Source organism: Bos taurus, chromosome 3 (assembly GCF_002263795.3).
Source record: "Bos taurus isolate L1 Dominette 01449 registration number 42190680 breed Hereford chromosome 3, ARS-UCD2.0, whole genome shotgun sequence".
Taxonomy (NCBI): domain Eukaryota; kingdom Metazoa; phylum Chordata; class Mammalia; order Artiodactyla; family Bovidae; genus Bos; species Bos taurus.
The window spans coordinates 106,781,031-106,799,455 of record NC_037330.1 but is presented as its reverse complement, the minus strand read 5'-3'; the positions used below and the strand labels follow the sequence as shown (position 1 = coordinate 106,799,455).

Genomic DNA, 18,425 nt, shown 5'->3' with positions numbered 1-18,425 from the left:
GACCCCATAGACGGCAGCCCACCAGGCTCCCCCGTCCCTGGGATTCTCCAGGCAAGAGTACTGGAGTGGGGTGCCATTGCCTTCTCTGATGTCCCCTAACCTTGACCATTTTCTTGTTTTGTTCTCTGTATCCTTGGCAGTCTCATCTGTGTTAGCCTCAGGGATCATTCCGTTTGCATAGAATGCAAGGAATCACACATAGAGAGGGATTGGGGTGATCTCCAGAGTCTGGTGCCTGGATGCATCTGAGCTTTATGAAAACTGTGCTTCACTAGGCAGCTGCTCTCTCTTTTTATGAGCTCTTTGTTTTTTCATTTTTCTTTCTCTCTGTGTGTCTTCTACATTCAGTTCTCTGTACTCCTTGCTTTTGCTTGTGTGTGAGCTGTGGTGGTTGTCCCTCAAATGGTGGTGTAAACCCCTGCAGCCACATGATTCTAAAGACACAAACACGAACAATCTGGGTGCCTGGGGTTTTCTTCTCCTCTGTGGTTAGGGGTCTGTCGATGTAGTTCAGTGAACTATGTGGCCTGGGAGATGCTTACATAAATCAGATATAGCTCCTTAGGTCACTTCTTTAACTGCAGGTGAGGTCGGTTTTTGTATTAAGATACAAGATTTAGATCAGGAGGTAATGATAGAGCCTTTCTCTGTGTTCTTTCCTAAGCCAAAGACCCGTATCTTAATAGTGTCCTTGACACAGTCATCTGGATGTTACCCAGACATATCCTATATTCAGTACATCCCAAAGTGCTCAGTATTATCATTCATGTACCTAGCTATCCAAGTTAGGAACCTGGAATCATACTATATTTAGTCCTGCCCATCATCTCTCCCTGCCACCAACTCTAGTCAGTCACTTCCAACTCAGAAAGATGCTTGCATCTGATTTCTCTTCTCTGCCCTAGTCCAGGGCCTCTTGTCTTGACTTGGCCACTATAATAGTTTCCTAATAAAGTTTTCTGTAAGAACAAATGTGATGATAATGGTAGTAATTTATTGAGTGCTTAGGGTAAATCATACTTTCTGTACTAAGCCCTTTACATGGATCATCTCCTTTAATTCTTCAGTGACCTTATACTGTAGATTCTGTTCATAGTCCCATTTTATCAGAGGTTTAGAGAGGTTAAACACTAGAAAGAAGTTGATTAAAACACTAGGACTCAGGCAACCTGAAGTCTAGCTCCTGCATTCTTCACCGCCTCAGTCCTGGCGCTGGTCTGCCTGCCTCTCCGGGCTCTTCACCGCCTCAGTCCTGGCGCTGGTCTGCCTACCTCTCTGGGCTTACAGTGTCACGTTCCCCTTGGACCTTACACGCTTGCTGAACTGTTTGGCACGCTCTTTATGACTCTGTATCTTTGCTCCTGGGGCACCCTCTGCTTGGATTACCTTCCCAAGTCTGTCCTGCCTGGACACCACCACCAGCACTCCCCTTGGTAAATATCCCCCTGACTCTCCCTCCTGGAACTGACGCCCTTTCCTGGGCGTCCTCTCTGTCCTCCTTGCATGCTTCTGTTGCAGCAGCTGCAGCAGCTGTCTTTCTCCCAGACTGTAATTTGAAGGTTGATGTGTCTTATTTTTTTAGTCAGGACAAAGAAGGAAGGGAAAGAGAGAGGGAGGGAAAAAACCTGCCGTTTTCCTCTAATTTCTTCAGCATTTACCAGTTGCCTCTCATTTGGTGACAAACAACTCTGTCAGGGTGCAGAGCCCTTCACAGCCTGTTTCCAGCCAGGCACTTTCCCCTGTAGCCTGCGCTGCAGCCACAGGAAACAAGTCACCGCCTTCTAAACTCGGTATACTTTCACACCTCTTCGCTTATTCTTTCTCTCTCCGTTGAAGGCATGTCTTGACCTCGGCTGCCTGGCCATCATCCACTTACTCTTCAAGGCCCAGGTCCAGTGTCCCCTTCCTGAGACCCTGACCTCCATCTCTGTGGCTATTGCAGCTCCATCTCTGTTCCACACCACTTTGAAGAGATGGGTATGTGCGTTCACACCTTGGTGTCCTCTGCTCCTCGGGGGCTGGGGCTTGCTGTGCTGCTGTCTCATCCAAGTCCTGCACCAGGAGCATGAGAAGTATTCAATAAGGATTTGTTCCCTTGAGTGGATAACAGTTCAGTAGTCCTTTTAGCTTACAAAGCATATTCTAATCTGACTTGATCCTTACAGTAACCCTGAAGGATGTAAAGGTGTTTTATCCTTTCAATGTAACAGCTGAAGAAGCTGAGAATTAGAAGGATGAAGTGACTTTTCCAAGATCATACAGCTAGTGAAGGATGGAACTAAAGACCAATCACAAGTCTTCTGACCAAAATGATTTGTTGTTTCTATTCAGTGTGCCCCTATCTTGCTCTGTTTTCACACCTCATCTCTTAAGATTTGGAGAAACTGAACTGTCCCTTCTTCAGGCTTGTCCCCTAAACTTTGTAGTTCAGTACAATGCTCTGGCTCCCCGCTCTTCACTTGTAGCTGATGTTGCCTGTTGGGCCTCTGCCTCAGTGCTGTGTGATGACAGGAGGCTCAGGGCGGGGAGAAACGAGACAAACACACATGGCATTGTTAGCAGTTGGAGGCCAGCCAGAGCTTTACTTAACTCCCTGGCGATTTTTCATCTCCTCCTATTCCCCCAGCCTTACAGTTCCAATGGCATTTTCTCACCTTGGGGTATTTCACAGAGGTTCACTGCTCATCAGAATCATTGCTCCATGCTGGCTGTCTTTGAACTTTGGGCTGAGAATTAGGGATCAAAATCTATTCTTTGTAGCTCAGGCACCCTTTGCTTTGCTCCCCAAGTACACATGAACCACATTAGTGTTGCCACTGGCAGGCAGACTAATGTAAGATCAAAGCAACCAAGCCCTCAAGTTGTAAATTTGGTTATAACCTAATCTCTTGGATTCCCAAGTATCTCTTTAGGATACAGTTTGTTATAATAAGATGATTCATTCCTCTTTTTTAGCTGAGAACACTGTTGGTCCAATCTTAAAAGAGATTTAAAAATGTAAGCACCTGAAATATACATACAGATCACCTACGGCAGAATGCAAGTCCTACAGATCGAAGAGTTCTCTTCGTACACCAGAACCATCAAAAAGAAAGATCTAGAATTTTAAGTGAGGTTTTTATTTGCATCATCCCTGCTATTTCTCTGGGTCCTGGCAGCTTATAAAGTATAGATATATCTCCCTAAAAAGAACTTCAAGAAAGGCTGTGAGGGTGAGACAGAACAGAGAGCATGAGCTTTCTCTGGTCAGTTTCTATGGACTGCAGAGGTTAGTGGGTAGAAAGGAAGGAAAGCATTTAATCTAACAGATGGAATCGTCCTTTCTATTTTTTTTTTCATGTGTGCAATCTAGAAGCCATTGGCCTTCCTGGGATTTTACTTAAGAACTACAGAAAACCAGCAAAAGTTAACTCCCACGTTTTTCCTGATGGTCTCAATTTTCTTCTGCTCGGTTGAGGCTCTCTAGCTCGTGGTTCCAGGCCCCCTTTCCTGCACAGCCTCTGTGCCGCAGCCACGTGAGGCAGCTCACGGCTCCCTCAGCACTGCATTTGCTGTCACACCTCTTCGCTTATTCAGTCTGTGGTCAGGAGGGGCCTGGCAGTGGAGCGCGGTTTAGGAGATTGATGGGGCCGTGCTGCCCGGGAGCCGAGCGTTGCCTTTGTTGCCCGCTGTGACCGTGGGGTGGTGGCTTGTGACCAGCTCTGCCCAGACCTGAGTTCTCAGGCCTTGATTTCACCCTCAGTGCATTCCAACCCCCACTGGAGGACTCGGTTCTACATTTGAACTTGGATTCTCTACTCCCTGAGCATTAGTGCCTGCCTGTGAAGTGAAGCTACCCTTGGGAGACTTTACAGTCATCCTCATCCTCAGAGAATCTTTGTTAATCAGAGTTGGCTGATATCCCTGTCAGATTCCTCAAAGCTTAAGGAACTCTCAGAACAGGAGACGTAGAATTGTTATCTGCAAGGAGCCTCACACTTTACTCCCACATCATACTCTATTTATTTCAGCAGAGATTCCCAGCCCCCATTTTTGTTCCCTGCATTTGAGCACAGTTCTCTCCAGAAGTCTATGACCCCAGCCTCCCCCCACCCCCGCCAAAAAAAAAACCAGAACAGCAACAAAAAAACCAAACAAAATAACTTACAACAACTATAATCTGCTTTTTTAGTGTTAGGCTTTTCCTGGAGGATAAATTTGGCCATTGAATCAAAATGGAATTTTCCCTTTTATGGCTGAGAAATCTATAAATTCAGAAATGCATCTGAAGTTACCAGGCTCGCTTTCATTTTCCCTGTATCTTTTAATAAGTATGTGTGCTAAGTTACTTCAGTCATGTCTGACTCTGTGCGACCTTAAGGACCGTAGATTGTCAGGCTCCTCTGTCCGTGGGATTCTCCAGGTAAGAATACTGGAGTGGGTTACCATTTCCTCTTACAGGGGATCTTCCCAACTCAGAGATTGAACTCCGTCTCTTATGTCTCCTGCATTGGCAGGCAGGTTCTTCACCACTATCACCACCTGGGAAGCCCTTAATAAGTATAAATGAGAGTAAATAACATACTCTGCTCTTTAAAGCTTTCTCCTCTCACTTATACCTTGCTCTGCAGCATAGTGTGGGTCAAGGAAATTGAACTACTTGTGTTTCTTTTAAGAGTGAGTCTTTGAGCAAAACTTTGCCAGATCAGGCTCTCTGCAGGTATCAAAGAATACTACGGGACAGTCCTTGGTTCTTTTGGGGGAGCCTCTTATAATTTAATAATGTTGTTAATATGTTGTGTCTACCCTTCAAGCATCATGGAAGCCTTGTGAAGGGAAAAAGCAGTGAACACAGAGTCAACAGACAGTGATCTGGCACTTTCCACCTAAATGATTTTACACAGTTATGTAACTTCTCTAGACAATGCATTTCTCCTCTGTAAACTGAGAATGTTAGCGTTAAGTCATCTTTAAAGTCCCTTTGAGCTCAGATTCTGATACCAAGCACTTAAGTGCAATTTATTCCCTTTGCTAAAGCCACTCAGAAATTGGGGGAAGCTGTTTATTTTTTCATACCCTCAAGCCAATCTTTTAAAAATTGGGAGAGCAGAGCTTTCCTTGGTTTACGAATGCATGATGATTGGGGAGGATTGGCCTTATCTGAAAATTTAGTCATTCATTAATTTTTAAAAATAGCTATGTTGAGATTTAGTTTACATATCACACATTTAAAGTATACAGTTCAATGACTTTTATTATATTCAAAATTGTGCAGCCATCACCACAATTTTAGAACATTTATTTTCCTCACTCCCCATAAAGAAACCCTGTACCCTTTAATCATTATCCCTAACTGCTAAGTCACTTCAGTCGTGTCCGGCTCTGTGCGACCCCATAGATGGCAGCCCACCAGGCTCCCCCGTCCCCGGGATTCTCCAAGCAAGAACACTGGAGTGGGTTGCCATTTCCTTCTCCAGTGCATGAAAGTGAAAAGTGCAAGTGAAGTCGCTCAGTCGTATCCGACTCTAGCGACCCCATGGAGCCTACCAGGCTGCTCCATCCATGGGATTCTCCAGGCAAGAGTACTGGAGTGGGGTGCCATTGCCTTCTCCACATTATCCCTAAACACCCCTCCATTCCTTCCCCTGCCCTAGGCAACCAGCAGTCTATTCACTATCTGTCTCTATAGGTTTGCGGATTCTAAATATCTCACGTAAATGGAATCATACAACATGTGCTTGTTTGTAACTGGTTTCTTGCTCATAGTATAATATGTAGGCATTTGGATTATTTTCAGACTTTGGCTAATGTGAACAAAGAATGCTGCTATGAACATTCATTCATGTACAAATTACTTTTTCTGAACATATGTTTTTAATTCTTTTGAATATATACCTAGGAGTGGAATTACTGAGTCATATGGTAACTTGTGTTTAGCCTTTTAAGGAACTATCAGGCTGTTTTCCAAAGCAGCTGCACCATTTTATATTCTCACTAGGAGTGTATAAGGGTTCCGGTTTCTCTGTAGCTTCACCAGCACTTATTATTTGTCTTTTTGATTATAGCCATTCTAGTTAGTGTGAAGTGTGGAGTCTGTCTGTAGTTTGATTTACATTTTCTTTATGGCTACTGATACTGAGCATCTTCTCATGAGTTTGTTAGCCATTTGTATATATTCCTTGGAGATTTCTAAAGAACCAGTTTTGATGGTGATTTTTACAGGGACTACAAACAGGCAGGGACCTGGACAGTTGAAGTTTTTTACTCATCTTATTTGCTAACAGAGTAGCGTGATTGTTGGAAAGAAGCATACCTATGGCTGATTCCTAAGCATTCTTGGCCCTAATTGGCTGCCCCTAATATTTCTGGTACTTAGTCCACCGGACTTTCTCTGAGATTTGTGGAAAACTTTAGAGACAACCCAGTATGTACAAAAGAGTTAAAGACTAGAATGGGGGAGACCTGGATTTGATTGGCCTGGTCATTTACTAGCTGTCTGATCTTGGTATGTTAGCTGAGCCCTCCAAAATCTCACCTCTGCATCTGAAACTTTTCTGATGTAAAAGCACTAGCAAATGTTAGCCAGTTCTTTATCCTTGTCTCGGCAGAGCTGTGTCCAGTGCGCTTCAAAAATAGACAGCTGTTCTCTGCTGAATATTCTCTAAGGGGGAAAAACCTCACCTCCCCCATTACTTCTGTCTAGACCTCTCTGCTGTTTTTCATAGTTACTTGGTTATTATAGTCACACAAAGACTGAGAAACACAGTAAGCTAGTTCTCATCTAAATTTCTTGTAAGGTTCAACTTTACTATTCACAGGCATAAAACTTAACTGGAATTTTCAGAAGGAAACATTGGAGCTTTGATGTAAAACTAACCTTTGCATTTTAAGTGCCTCCTTTTTCTTTTCAGCTCTCCGTGGTGTTTGGTGTCCCATTGAGAACATGATCTCATCTGGTTCACAACCCTATATAATTTATTTAAATAATTACTCCTTGACCACTCCCGATTTTTATGCCCTGTATTCAGGTCTTAGCTGCCAAAAATAAATCGCTCATTATTGTCTCTTCTCTTCTTAACCCTTAATATCTAGTATTTAATAATTTCTGACATTTAAAAATCTTCTATTTGTCTGTTTGTAATCTGACTTCCATCCCCCCACTTTCTAGAAAATCATTCTCACAAAAGCCCTCTGATTTGTCAGAAAACTCAAAAACTGTTTCCTAGTCTTCATCCTCCTTGTCCTGTAGCGTCGGATACTGGTGGTGATCGCTTCCTCGACGTTGCTCCCTTGCTTGTTGCCTGACTCTTCCACTGCCTTTCCCCATCCGCCCTGCCCTTTGTTGATTGCTTTCCCATCTCCTGCCTTCTAATTTCGGCTATTCCCTCAGGCTCAGTCCTTAGCACTCTTGTTTTTTTCTTTTTGCCCCAACCCAGAAAGCCCAACATTTCCCATGTGTTTAGCTAGCACCTCAATGCATATGACTTCTAAACTTGAGTTCTCAGCTGACCCGGATTGGATTCTGGTATTTCCAGCTGCTTCAAGAACATTTCCATTTGTAGCTCCTTTGCTGTTGTTTTAAACTCAGCATATTTAAAATTGAACTTGTCAAAACCAACTCCCTTTCCAACCCTTATGACCTGCTAATTTCTGTGAGTGGTGCAGTGTGCTTGTCCCAGGCCCCAAGCTTGAACCCTTGGACCCACTTGAGGGAGGAGTCTTAAGATTTTAGAGCCACCCATATGTTCGAGCCAGCTTTCGTGGCCTTGTGAGAGCCGAATAGTGAATGTTCAGGAGTCTTGTGAGCTATTTTCTAAGCACAGCCATGATGATGTTAAATTATATAAACTTACACTTAAATTATATTTAAAATGAAGGTAATAAATACTCAAAATTCATTTCTTCTTAGATACTTACTACATTATTATCATCTGTGCTCTTGAGGTTAATTATATCTGTTGTCTCTTTCTGATGGAAATCCTGTGTATTGGTGTGCTACTGTACATCTCTCCCCAACATCGCTTTTAGTGATTTTATGTTAATAGCTTGAAATCGGTCATGGGAAGAGTATTTACACCATGGACATGAATAAGTGGTATAAGTTTGAGCTACATGTATTGTTTCATTTATTGTCTAAACTTAAGAAAGTGAGGGAGAAAATGTTAATATTGAAGATTAAACTAAAAAGTGTGTCATGTCATTGTCAATATCACAAAAAAAGTTAAAGAAATATTCTTTAAAGATTTGAAAGGTATTATTCAACTCATGATGAACTATTTTCTCCGATTGGGTTATCTGTCTGTCAGCTTATTAGTCCTTCATGTACAGGTACAAACATGTGTATCCTTCATATTTCCACCGTCGTACTTAGGTGTCTTTTTGTGATTTTCCCATCCTCTTCTCTATCAAACATTTTCGAATCCTTCAGGTCCTTTCTCTTCTAGGAAGTCCACCAAGATGTTTCCAGTCTTTGTCTTTTCAGATTCTCAGTTTTGAATGCTAGAATATTACAGTTGGAAAGGACTTACAGTTCAGGCTTCCATGTGAATGTAGAAATCCCAGTATCCCAGCCCTTGCTTGAAAAACTCCAGTGACTAGAAATCCACTACTTCTAGAGTAACCCTTTCTCTTGTTGCCTAGAAAGTTGTGTATATTGTAAAGGGTCTTCCTTCTTATAATTTCCACTAGTCTTCTGATTCTGTTTGTGCAACACTCAATGAAGGTGTCACTAGACTTGGAACAAATCAGTCATATTAGCCACGTCCTAAAGTTGTGTGACCGTAACTTCTCAGAGCCTTAGCTTCCTCAGTTTCTCTTATGAAATAGGACTTCGCAGGGCAGTTGTTTGGATTAAATAAATAGAATGAGATTATGGCTGATTACAAAGCCTTGTAGTAATGGCAAAGGCTAAAATCAGAAAGATGAAACTGAGGCCGGTTTTTCCACTTAGTTTTGACCTTAGGCAAGTTACTTAACCTCTTTGTGCCTCATTTCCTCATATGTAAAATAGGCATAATATGATAATAATAATAATAATAATGTGTAGTATAATAATGCCCACCTTATAGATGTTAGAGGTAGGTGAGATAACATCTAAAGCATTTAGTGTTTGACATTACCCACGCATTTTTCTAAAGTGGTATTTGTTTTTTCATAGTTTCAGTTCCAAAATTAGAATTATTTTTCCCCAAAGGAAAAGAATTCTCAAATTCACTATTTATTTATTTATAAGTATTGGGTAAAAAAGGGGTTAAATTAAAGCTACACTCCATGGAACGCTGAGTGTCTAGCATTTTGATTTCCTTTGTAGCACTCTGGAGGGCTTTACTGACTCTGACAGGTCTCATGTGTCCATCACTGGCTGTTGTATCATATTTTTGTCCATAATAATTCCTGAGATGTTTCGGGATGATCAAGACTTGGCCAAACTTTATGGAATATTGTTCAGGGTTGACTGGAGTATGTAATAGATCTGGCGTCAATTTGAAAAAACACATACAAGCCTCTGTTAAGTGTTACCATCTCATATGTATTGTATTCCAACCTGAATATTCCTGAATTGTTTATTGTTTTCGGTTTCAAATTATTTAATTTGTGTTTACAAAGAACCATAAGCACTTGTGTGGATAATAAAATAATTCAAGATCAAATAAAAATCAGTCTTGTTTTGCTCTCACACCCAGGTCCGCAAGCACATAAATGACCTTTATGAAGACCTGCGGGATGGCCATAACCTGATCTCTCTGCTGGAGGTCCTCTCGGGCATCAAACTGGTGAGCTTCTCTCTCCTCCTAATGGGTGACTTCCCAGGTGTGGCCCTATTAATGATATAGGTCCATCGTGTTGAGTGCTGGGGAGGTGGCTGTCACTTCTGTTACATGGGAGGAAAAAGTAGAAGAGGTGATTGCTGGACTTTATTTCTAACTCAGACTTAATGCTTTACAAATGATACCAATTCAGTTCAGTTCAGTCGCTCAGTTGTGTCCAACTCTTTGCGACCCCATGAATCGCAGCACACCAGGCCTCCCTGTCCATCACCATCTCCCGGAGTTCACTCAGACTCATGTCCATCGAGTCAGTGATGCCATCCAGCCATCTCATCCTCTGTCGTCCCCTTCTCCTCCTGCCCCCAATCCCTCCCAGCATCAGAGTCTTTTCCAATGAGTCAACTCTTTGCATGAGGTGGCCAAAGTACTGGAGTATCAGCTTTAGCATCATTCCTTCCAAAGAACACCTAGGGCTGATCTCCTTTAGAATGGACTGGTTGGATCTCCTTGCAGTCCAAGGGACTCTCAAGAGTCTTCTCCAACACCACAGTTCAAAAGCATCAATTCTTCGGCTCTCAGCTTTCTTCATAGTCCAACTCTCACATCCATACATGATCACTGGAAAAATCATAGCCTTGACTAGACGGACCTTTGTTGGCAAAGTAATGTCTCTGCTTTTGAATATGCTATCTAGGTTGGTTATAACTTTCCTTCCAAGGAGTAAATGTCTTTTAATTTCATGGCTGCAGTCACCATCTGCAGTGATTTTGGAGCCCAGAAAAATAAAGTCTGACACTGTTTCCTCTGTTTCCCCATCTATTTCCCATGTAGTGATGGGACCAGATGCCACAAATGATATAAGTTCATTTTAATTTAACCTGATTTGTCATATATTCTTATTTCTTTTTTTTAATTCTTTTAAAAAAATTCTACTTTCTTGAAGGAATCCGGTATTGGTTCTATTACTTTTATATTTGCATGATTTCTCCTTGTTCTTTATCTATTTATACATGCTAGTATTTCAGGAATAGTAGATTCTCGCTTTAAGATTTTTTAATAAGGCGTGTTTTTCTTCCTACAATATTATTTCTAGTCTACACAGATTCCTCCTATTTTTCCTTCTACTGTGAATTACTTTATTTTCTATATTCAACAAAGAGCTGAGATTTACATGTAAAAGCCCAGGTGTTTAGAGTCATTGTTTCCCAAACGGCCTAACTTCCTCCCTTCTGGAATTCATTGTCTGTCACAGGTTTGAAGAAGAGCTGAAGTTGATGTCTGAGCATAGCCCCAGATGCTGTACATCTGGGCTCCTTGGATAATTAGATAGGCCTGCATCCTCCCCATATGTATTAAATGTGGCTTATGGAAACAGTTACCTGTCTGAGGACAAAGCCTGTCCAAACCTCTTGGCTTATCAGCTCTTGTCCTCACTTTGTTGAAGGGATCAGCGTGGCCTCACCATGGGCTCGTTGTTTCACATGCGGGAGCCTAACTTGAGCCTGTGATTCTGTGCAGCTCCTGCTCTGTCTAGAGTGTTATAGACAGCATGCTTTTTCGTTTAGAAAAGGCCAGGGCTGAGTATGGAGACACCTGTGAGAGGTGCGCCCTGGAGAGGAGCACGGCTCAAGCAATCTATGGAGGGAGCCGGCACACTCTCTGTCTTTGGTGAATTCTAGAGCAGGATTTGACACGTTAGATTTCTCTCCCTAAGTAATAGTCAGCTTCTTCCAGGATTGAGCTTGGCTTTCCTGGGGTCCTTTGTTTTGGTTTCTTTTCTTTTTTTTTTTAAATAATAATTTTTAATGGCCTAAAATTGACAGATGCTTTTGTTGACATAGCCAGTACATATGAATTCTAGTTCTTCTCTGGCCCTCATTTATAAATCTCCTAAGTAATCAGAATTTTACTTTCACTGTGTTGGACTTAAAAGTGCTCACGAAATTATATTTTGGGCAATTTGGCTGGTATATTTGATGAACTTGTAGTGATTTTATATTGAAAAGTGATCCTTTTCAGTGATACTGCTTACAAAACAGGTTAAAGCCACTCCTATCTGATTTCTTTCCCTAGCCTTTGAAGACCTACAGGTGTTTATGGAGATAGTTGTAAAATAATCATCTTTTCACCAGAAACCACCCAAATATCTCTTTCATATGCATATTTTCATCATGCATTCTCCCTTACTTGATTCACAAAAGTAGGGAGAATGGATGGCCTGTGGAGAGTTAAAGCTGTGTTTGAACATAAGAAGTGTTCAGTATAACCATCTGTTCTGGTCTTAATTTTGTTTTGCATTTTTGTGGAGGTGGGAGGGTATTTTCATATTTATTTTCATCTTTTTTTTTTCCTGCGTTCATTTCCTTTTCATTTATGTGTTGTGAATTTCCTGCTAACTCTGTCACGTCTCTGCCTTGGTTGGTGGCCAAAGGAGCCGGCAGGGCTGAAGACCCTCCGCCTGGTGAGCATGCCCTCCTGGCGCCGTGCAAACAGCGAGGAGCAGGAGGAGGAAGATGATGATGATGTCGTAGGTCCTCCTGGGGACACCAGCATCCCAGACGGCGCTGCAGGGCCATCAGAGGGTTTGGGGTTCTCTAGGTCCCCAAGCAGCTCACTTACCAATTGCCTTCTTCCCTGTCCACCTGGGAATTTGGGTCCCAAAGAAAGTGGTTAAAACTAATTGTGCCTCGTGCCACTGTTAGATGATCCCAGGGTGGGAATTGTTTTGCTTATCTGCGAGTAGCTGGCACAAAAAGAATAATGATGTTTGGCAGCGTCAAGTCCGGTTGTGACTGGAGACCCATGCCTTTCTCGTGGCCTTGCTGTGTTGTCTGAGTCTAGATTGCAGAACTGTGGAAAGCTTAGTTGACAGCATGTCAGTTGCTCCTTCTGACTCCACACTCCAGACTAACGGAGACTTGCTCGCCACCTCTCTGGCTTCCAGGTTCTCAGCACACACCGTGTCATTTGTTTTCAAAAGAGCCTGTTGTTTGCAAACCACTCACTGCATGGGGATACTCTGCCTTCGTCAATAACATCTCTAGTTGCTATAGAGGACAGAGATTTAACTTGCATGTTCTCAAGGGTATTTTTGGTGGGGAGTACTTAGGCGTAAAGATTAGAGTGTGTAGGAGGGCCATTTTCTGCTTGCAGACCCTAATTACAGCCTGTGATTTTTCTCCGGAAATAGAGATCAGGCAGTGTCCCCATTCCCTGTCCTCTTAAAGTCATCTTTTCATCTCATTGATCTCCCCTCCAATTGCCTTAGCATCTTCGGTTTCACAGGCTCTGTCATCTTCTAAGCCATATTCACAATTAGTTCAGCTGGAATGACTGAGAAGAGATTCTTACTAAGAAGGTTTTTCCTAACACTCTAACTTACAAAGTTATCCTATTGCACAGAGAGGCCTCACCTACTCTGTCAATTACCCTGGTTTGGAAGTTTTGCTTAGAAGGATTGAGGGACCCCCTCAGAGATGCTTCCACCCCGTCCCTCCACGTGTCGGGTTACTTTTTGCCCATCAACCTGGGGCAGTGTTTCCTCTGTGCAGGTGCCCACAACAGAGCTACCTTGTATTTTATTGGCCTTTAGTTAGTAACATTTTGATATTTATAAATGAATTGGGTATGATCTAGTGAGAGTGATGTCTTAGTCCCAATTGTACTGGAGGGGGGAACCATTGGAAAGTAAGCAGGAGAAGACACTCCAGACGTAGATAGCCATCCCTGCCTGTGCTCACTGGAGAAACAGCTTCCACACACTTTTGGATAGATAGGACTTGAGCCTTGGATCCGGGAGGTGGGCGCTGGCGACACCCACCTGGGTGGAGCGACACCAGAGGCGCTGGGTGGAGGTGGGCTCTCCACTGTGGCTCGTGTGACATCCAGGATTGAGCGGCTGGCAGGAAATACCTTTCTTTGGAGTTCTGTGTTGAAGAACCCTACACCATCGAGGTCTTGTTTGCTCTGGGTATTTCAAACTGGAGTAAAAGGTGGCTTTCCTACTTTGTCTTCCTAGGAAATAGGCTGCTTCTTGACTCCTGCCTTCCATTTTAGATTTTTTCACTTACTGAGCATGTGTAACTTCTCATTCCCTAGTGTAAAATTGACTACCTGTAGTTTCTTTTGCCAGGTTGTAATATGGTTGGCACTGTCCATTACTGAGCAACCTGTAATTAGGCCTTTTACCCTTTGCTTACTGTAACATTTAACTGTGGTTCTGGGAGCCATAGAGCCAAATCTTTGTTTGCATTAACCTCACATCCAGAATCGAGTTCTGCCACATATGGCTGCAGAGGAACCTGTAGAGAAGCTGCGGCACTGCTTCAGCATTTGCATTCAAACGTGCCGTGTGTTCACGGGGATCTGAGTGGTAAACGAGGCGTTTGGGGGCCTCAGCGAGCATGGTGAAAACTCACACAGGTCCTGCCTGGAGGGGTGCTTTGTGTGACGCTCCCACGCCTGGCTTCAGTCGTGGGAACTCTTTGTGGTCTTTTAGTTCTTGAAATGAAAGCAGAAAGGGATCTGCGTGGGTAAATTGGTGTCACGGAAACAAACATCCCTTTTGTTTGTTTGTTTGCAGCCCCGGGAGAAGGGCAGGATGCGTTTTCACAGGCTGCAGAACGTGCAGATTGCCCTGGACTTCCTAAAGCAGCGACAGGTAAGAGCGTCCCGTGTGTCCCCCACTCTGCCAGGGAAAGTTGGCGTCGGGTCCCTGTTCAGGGATGTTCTCATTGCCCCTGGTAAGCCTTCAGTAAATCCAACTGATACAGTTCTGAGTCTTGCTTGCTAGTGAGCAGCTGTATTGTGTCTGAACAAATCTTACAAAGACTGTGTGGCCTGTCTTAGAGGGAAAGTCTTAAAGAAAAGCAAGATGCGAAAGATTGACTCACCTCCACTCAGGTGGAGGCCAAAGGGAAGATGAGAAATAAACCGGCAAAGAAGATGGGAAAAGGTACATCATCCAGGAGAGGGGACACCAGAGTGCTTCATCATCATGAGAACTGGATGAGGGGATGTCAGGCTGGTTGAATGGCGCGTGGGGCTGGAGGGGAAGCTCTCAGCTGTGCAGCATTGGTGACCTCAGAGACCAGGCTCAACAGAGCAGAGCAGTGTTTAGTAAAGAATCTGTTCCCACCCTAGATAGGAAGGAAGGAAGACAGAAGCACACTTTTAGACATAGGAGAAGCTAGTGAAGAGAACAGAACAGAATGAGAGTGAGGAGTATGGCTCAGAGCAGAGTAGCCCTGGAAGGCGCCTTGGAGATCGCTAGTCCAGCCTTTTCATTTCCTACGAACGGAAACTGAGAAATGACCTGCCCTAGTCACAGAAGTGAGAGAGCACCTGGGACTCCCACCCAGGCCTCCTGGGCACTTTAAATGCTCCTTTCATGCTGCTCTCTACACACCGTCCTTCTTCCCTTGACTCCCTAATTGATGGAACCAAGTCCAGCGATTGAGGGATGAGATCCAGAGCACAGCTGATGTAACTTCTTTGAAAAGGAAAGGAAAAATGCCTCTTCTGAGGTACAGTGAGGAGGAAGGCAGGAGGGATAAAAATACAGAGAAGGTTTGTGGAGGGGAGGAAAGTGGATGGATGAGGGAGTCAGAGTTCATCTGCCTAGGGAGCTGTTTGGAAAGATCTGGTATAGCCACAGTTGCCAGGCACCAGCTCTGCTCACGGCGACATGACGTGGTGTGCGTATTTTCGGAGTTAGTTCATGTTTGCCGCTCTTAGCAGTAATTCTCATTAACTTGGGAAATTCTCTTTCTATGCACTCCCATAGCCGTTTGCTTCTAACATAATACTTATGACTTTATTATTATTTCTTTGTTTGCTGTAATGCTTTGTAGGCCCGTGGGGACAGAGAATGTGATCTTACTTAACCTTTTTATCTTCATCACCTGTCGTAATGAATGGTCCATAATTGACACTTAATAAATATTTGTTGAAATCAGTGGTAGGAGAATTAGAGGTTGAAGTGTTCAGGGGACTAGAGAAAGCATCCTTGGAATGTCTGTGTGTAGAGTTAGAGAAAACCAGAGAGGGCCTTAATGGTCAAGGTAAATTGAAAAGGATTGATTAGCTAGAAGCCTCAATAAGGATGGAGAGTAGATTGGTTACTAGGATATAATAAAAGTGTGAGCCATGAACCGTGGACACAGAGAAGGGCAGAAGGAACCCTGGAGCAGTTCTCGGTGATGGTGAGGTTGTCGCTGTGCAAGTGTCCAAAGCAGAGCGAAATGAAAGTCATCTGAAGTGGGAAGGCAGACGAGTTATACAGACGGGACGGCACCTGGCTCATCGAGGTGATGCCAAAATTGCCAAGAAAGATGGCAGAAGATGAGGTAGGGAGGGTAGGAGTTAGGTGTGAGGTCTCCAAGGAATGGATTGGCAGACACTGGAAGGTGGCTTGGCTAAGGAGGTATTCAGAATCCACGGGGAAAGCTGCTGGAGGTGGGGCGGGGGAACTGGACTTGGCTGATGCTGCCAGCCTGCCAGCTGTGGGCCGTGAGTGATGAGAAGACCTGCACTGAGGCAGGAAGCAGAGCCTCCTGCTCCCAGTGTACAGAAGAGGAGACAGAGATACAGGAAAGGGGAAGAACTTGCCCAGTGTCTTGGTCATTCAGGCTGCTGTATCAAAATATCGTGGCCCGGATGGCTTATAAACAGTAGAAATTCATTTCTCATAGTTCTGCAGAAGTCCAAGAGGGAGGCAGATTTGGTGTCTGGTGAGGTCCTGGTTCCGAGACTGCTTTTAGCAGTGTCCTCATGTGATGGGAAGGTCAAGGGAGCTTTCTGGGTCTCTTTTATAAAGATACTAATCCCATTCCCTTAAGACCTGCTGCTGCTGCTAGGTCGCTTCAGTCGTGTCCGACTCTGTGCGACCCCATAGACAGCAGCCCACCAGGCTCCCCCGTCCCTGGGATTCTCCAGGCAAGAACACTGGAGTGGGTTGCCATTTCCTTCTCCAATGCATGAAAGTGAAAAGTCAAAGTGAAGTCGCTCAGTCGTGCCCAACTCTTCGCGACCCCATGGACTGCAGCCTACCAGGCTCCTCCGTCACCCCGAAAAGGTCCCACCTCCAGATACCTTCGGATTGGGTGTTAGGATTTAACCTATGAATTTTGGAGGGACACAGCATTCAGTCTACAGCACCAGTCACCATAGTGTAAGGAGAAGTGAGGATGCTGCTTGAGGTCTTGAGTACATGAAGGTTTCGGTTCAGATGAAGAGACAAAGGAAGGGCAGCTTCAGGGCAGTTGTCACGGTTGTCAGGAGCTCCGTGAGGGTATGACAGAGACTCACGGGGTGGAGGTGGAAATAGGCTGGTTTTCCTAGGACACTCTGAAAGGCCCCTGTCCCAGGAAATCCCTCAGTCTCCAGCACACAGGGATGGTTGGTCACCCTGGTGGGGGAAGGACCTGTGTGTCTGTGTACATCGTGTTGCTGGAATGAGATTTTAGGAGTAAGGCAGGTGCTGTGGGAGGAGGGGAATAGGTGGGACAGGCCAGAGACCGGTGAGGGACAGGAGACAGATCTCTCTCTCTCTCACAACCTTGAAAAAATAAGAAAGAGAGAAGAAAAAGGACTGGGAAGACTTAATTAAAAAGCAGCTCACAATAGCAAGTGCTTGCGAAATTGCTTTGCTGGTGGGATTGCAAAATGGTACAATCATGCTGGAAAATTGTTGGCAGTTTCTTACAAAGCTAAACGTATACCATATGACCCAGCAGTCCCACTCCTAGGAATTTACCCTAGAGAAATGAAAACATGTTCTCACACAAAAAAACTGTACACGAATATAAGAGCTTTATTCATAACTGCCCCAACATGGAAACAACCCAGATTCCTTCAGTAGAGGAGTGGATAACTATTGTGTGTAGAATACAGGTATAAGGTATACAGATATACAGGAATACTCCTCCACAGTGGAAAGGGGCAGGCTATTGCTCCAGGCAGCAACGTGGATGGGAATCTCACGGCCATTGTGCTGAGTGCAAAAAAGGCAGGATCTGAAGATTACATACTCTGGGACACCATTTATATGACATTCTGGGTAAAGCAACGCTGGGAACAGATCAGTGGTTGCCAGGATTTAGGGGTGAAGGCAGGATTTAACTGCACAAAGTCCCACCTTTTGGGGTTGATGCTCCTGTTTTGTTACCCTGATTATAGTGGTTGTTAACACAAATCTATACATAGTGAAAACTCAAGCTGTACACCAAAAAAAAAAAAAAAAAAATTAACTGCGTATGAATAATGAAAATCTATAAAAAATGAAATCAAAACAAAGTTGCAGAGCTCTCAGACCAGCTTTCGTTTCTTTTTCAGGTGAAACTAGTGAATATTCGCAACGACGACATCACAGATGGCAACCCCAAGCTGACCCTCGGCCTGATCTGGACCATTATCTTGCACTTCCAGGTAGGGTCTGTGGTCTGGGGTCCTGGTGCTCAGTTTGGACATGGCCTGGACAGAGCTAGAGATTGCTCTGCTTTCCACGGGCACACTGAGCCTTCCTTCTCTGTATTTGTCAGTGAATGAGGGAGTGGGGCAGAGCAGGAGCTCTGAAGGAAGAGGAGCATTGGCCTGGAGGCAACGCTGTTGCAGTGTAAACCAAGAACTTCCTCATCATTTGCATGATGAAGGGGGATTTTTCACCTGTTTATGCTGTGG

At 44.0% G+C, this 18,425-nt stretch overlaps 1 protein-coding gene across 17 annotated transcripts in view; it reads left to right on the top strand.

Moving 5' to 3' along the window:
- The window catches only part of MACF1 (microtubule actin crosslinking factor 1), a 340,927-nt gene that overhangs the window by 131,221 nt on the left and 191,281 nt on the right, over window positions 1-18,425 (top strand). For 16 of the 17 annotated variants that reach the window (NM_001143860.3, XM_059882785.1, XM_059882784.1 and 13 more), the window contains 3 exons: window positions 9,663-9,752; window positions 14,329-14,406; window positions 18,081-18,173. In NM_001143860.3, the coding sequence (NP_001137332.3) occupies window positions 9,663-9,752; window positions 14,329-14,406; window positions 18,081-18,173 (261 nt within the window). Of the gene's footprint in view, window positions 1-9,662; window positions 9,753-12,177; window positions 12,274-14,328; window positions 14,407-18,080; window positions 18,174-18,425 lie in introns of all 17 variants that reach the window. The other variant, XM_059882775.1, reaches the window with a different exon arrangement.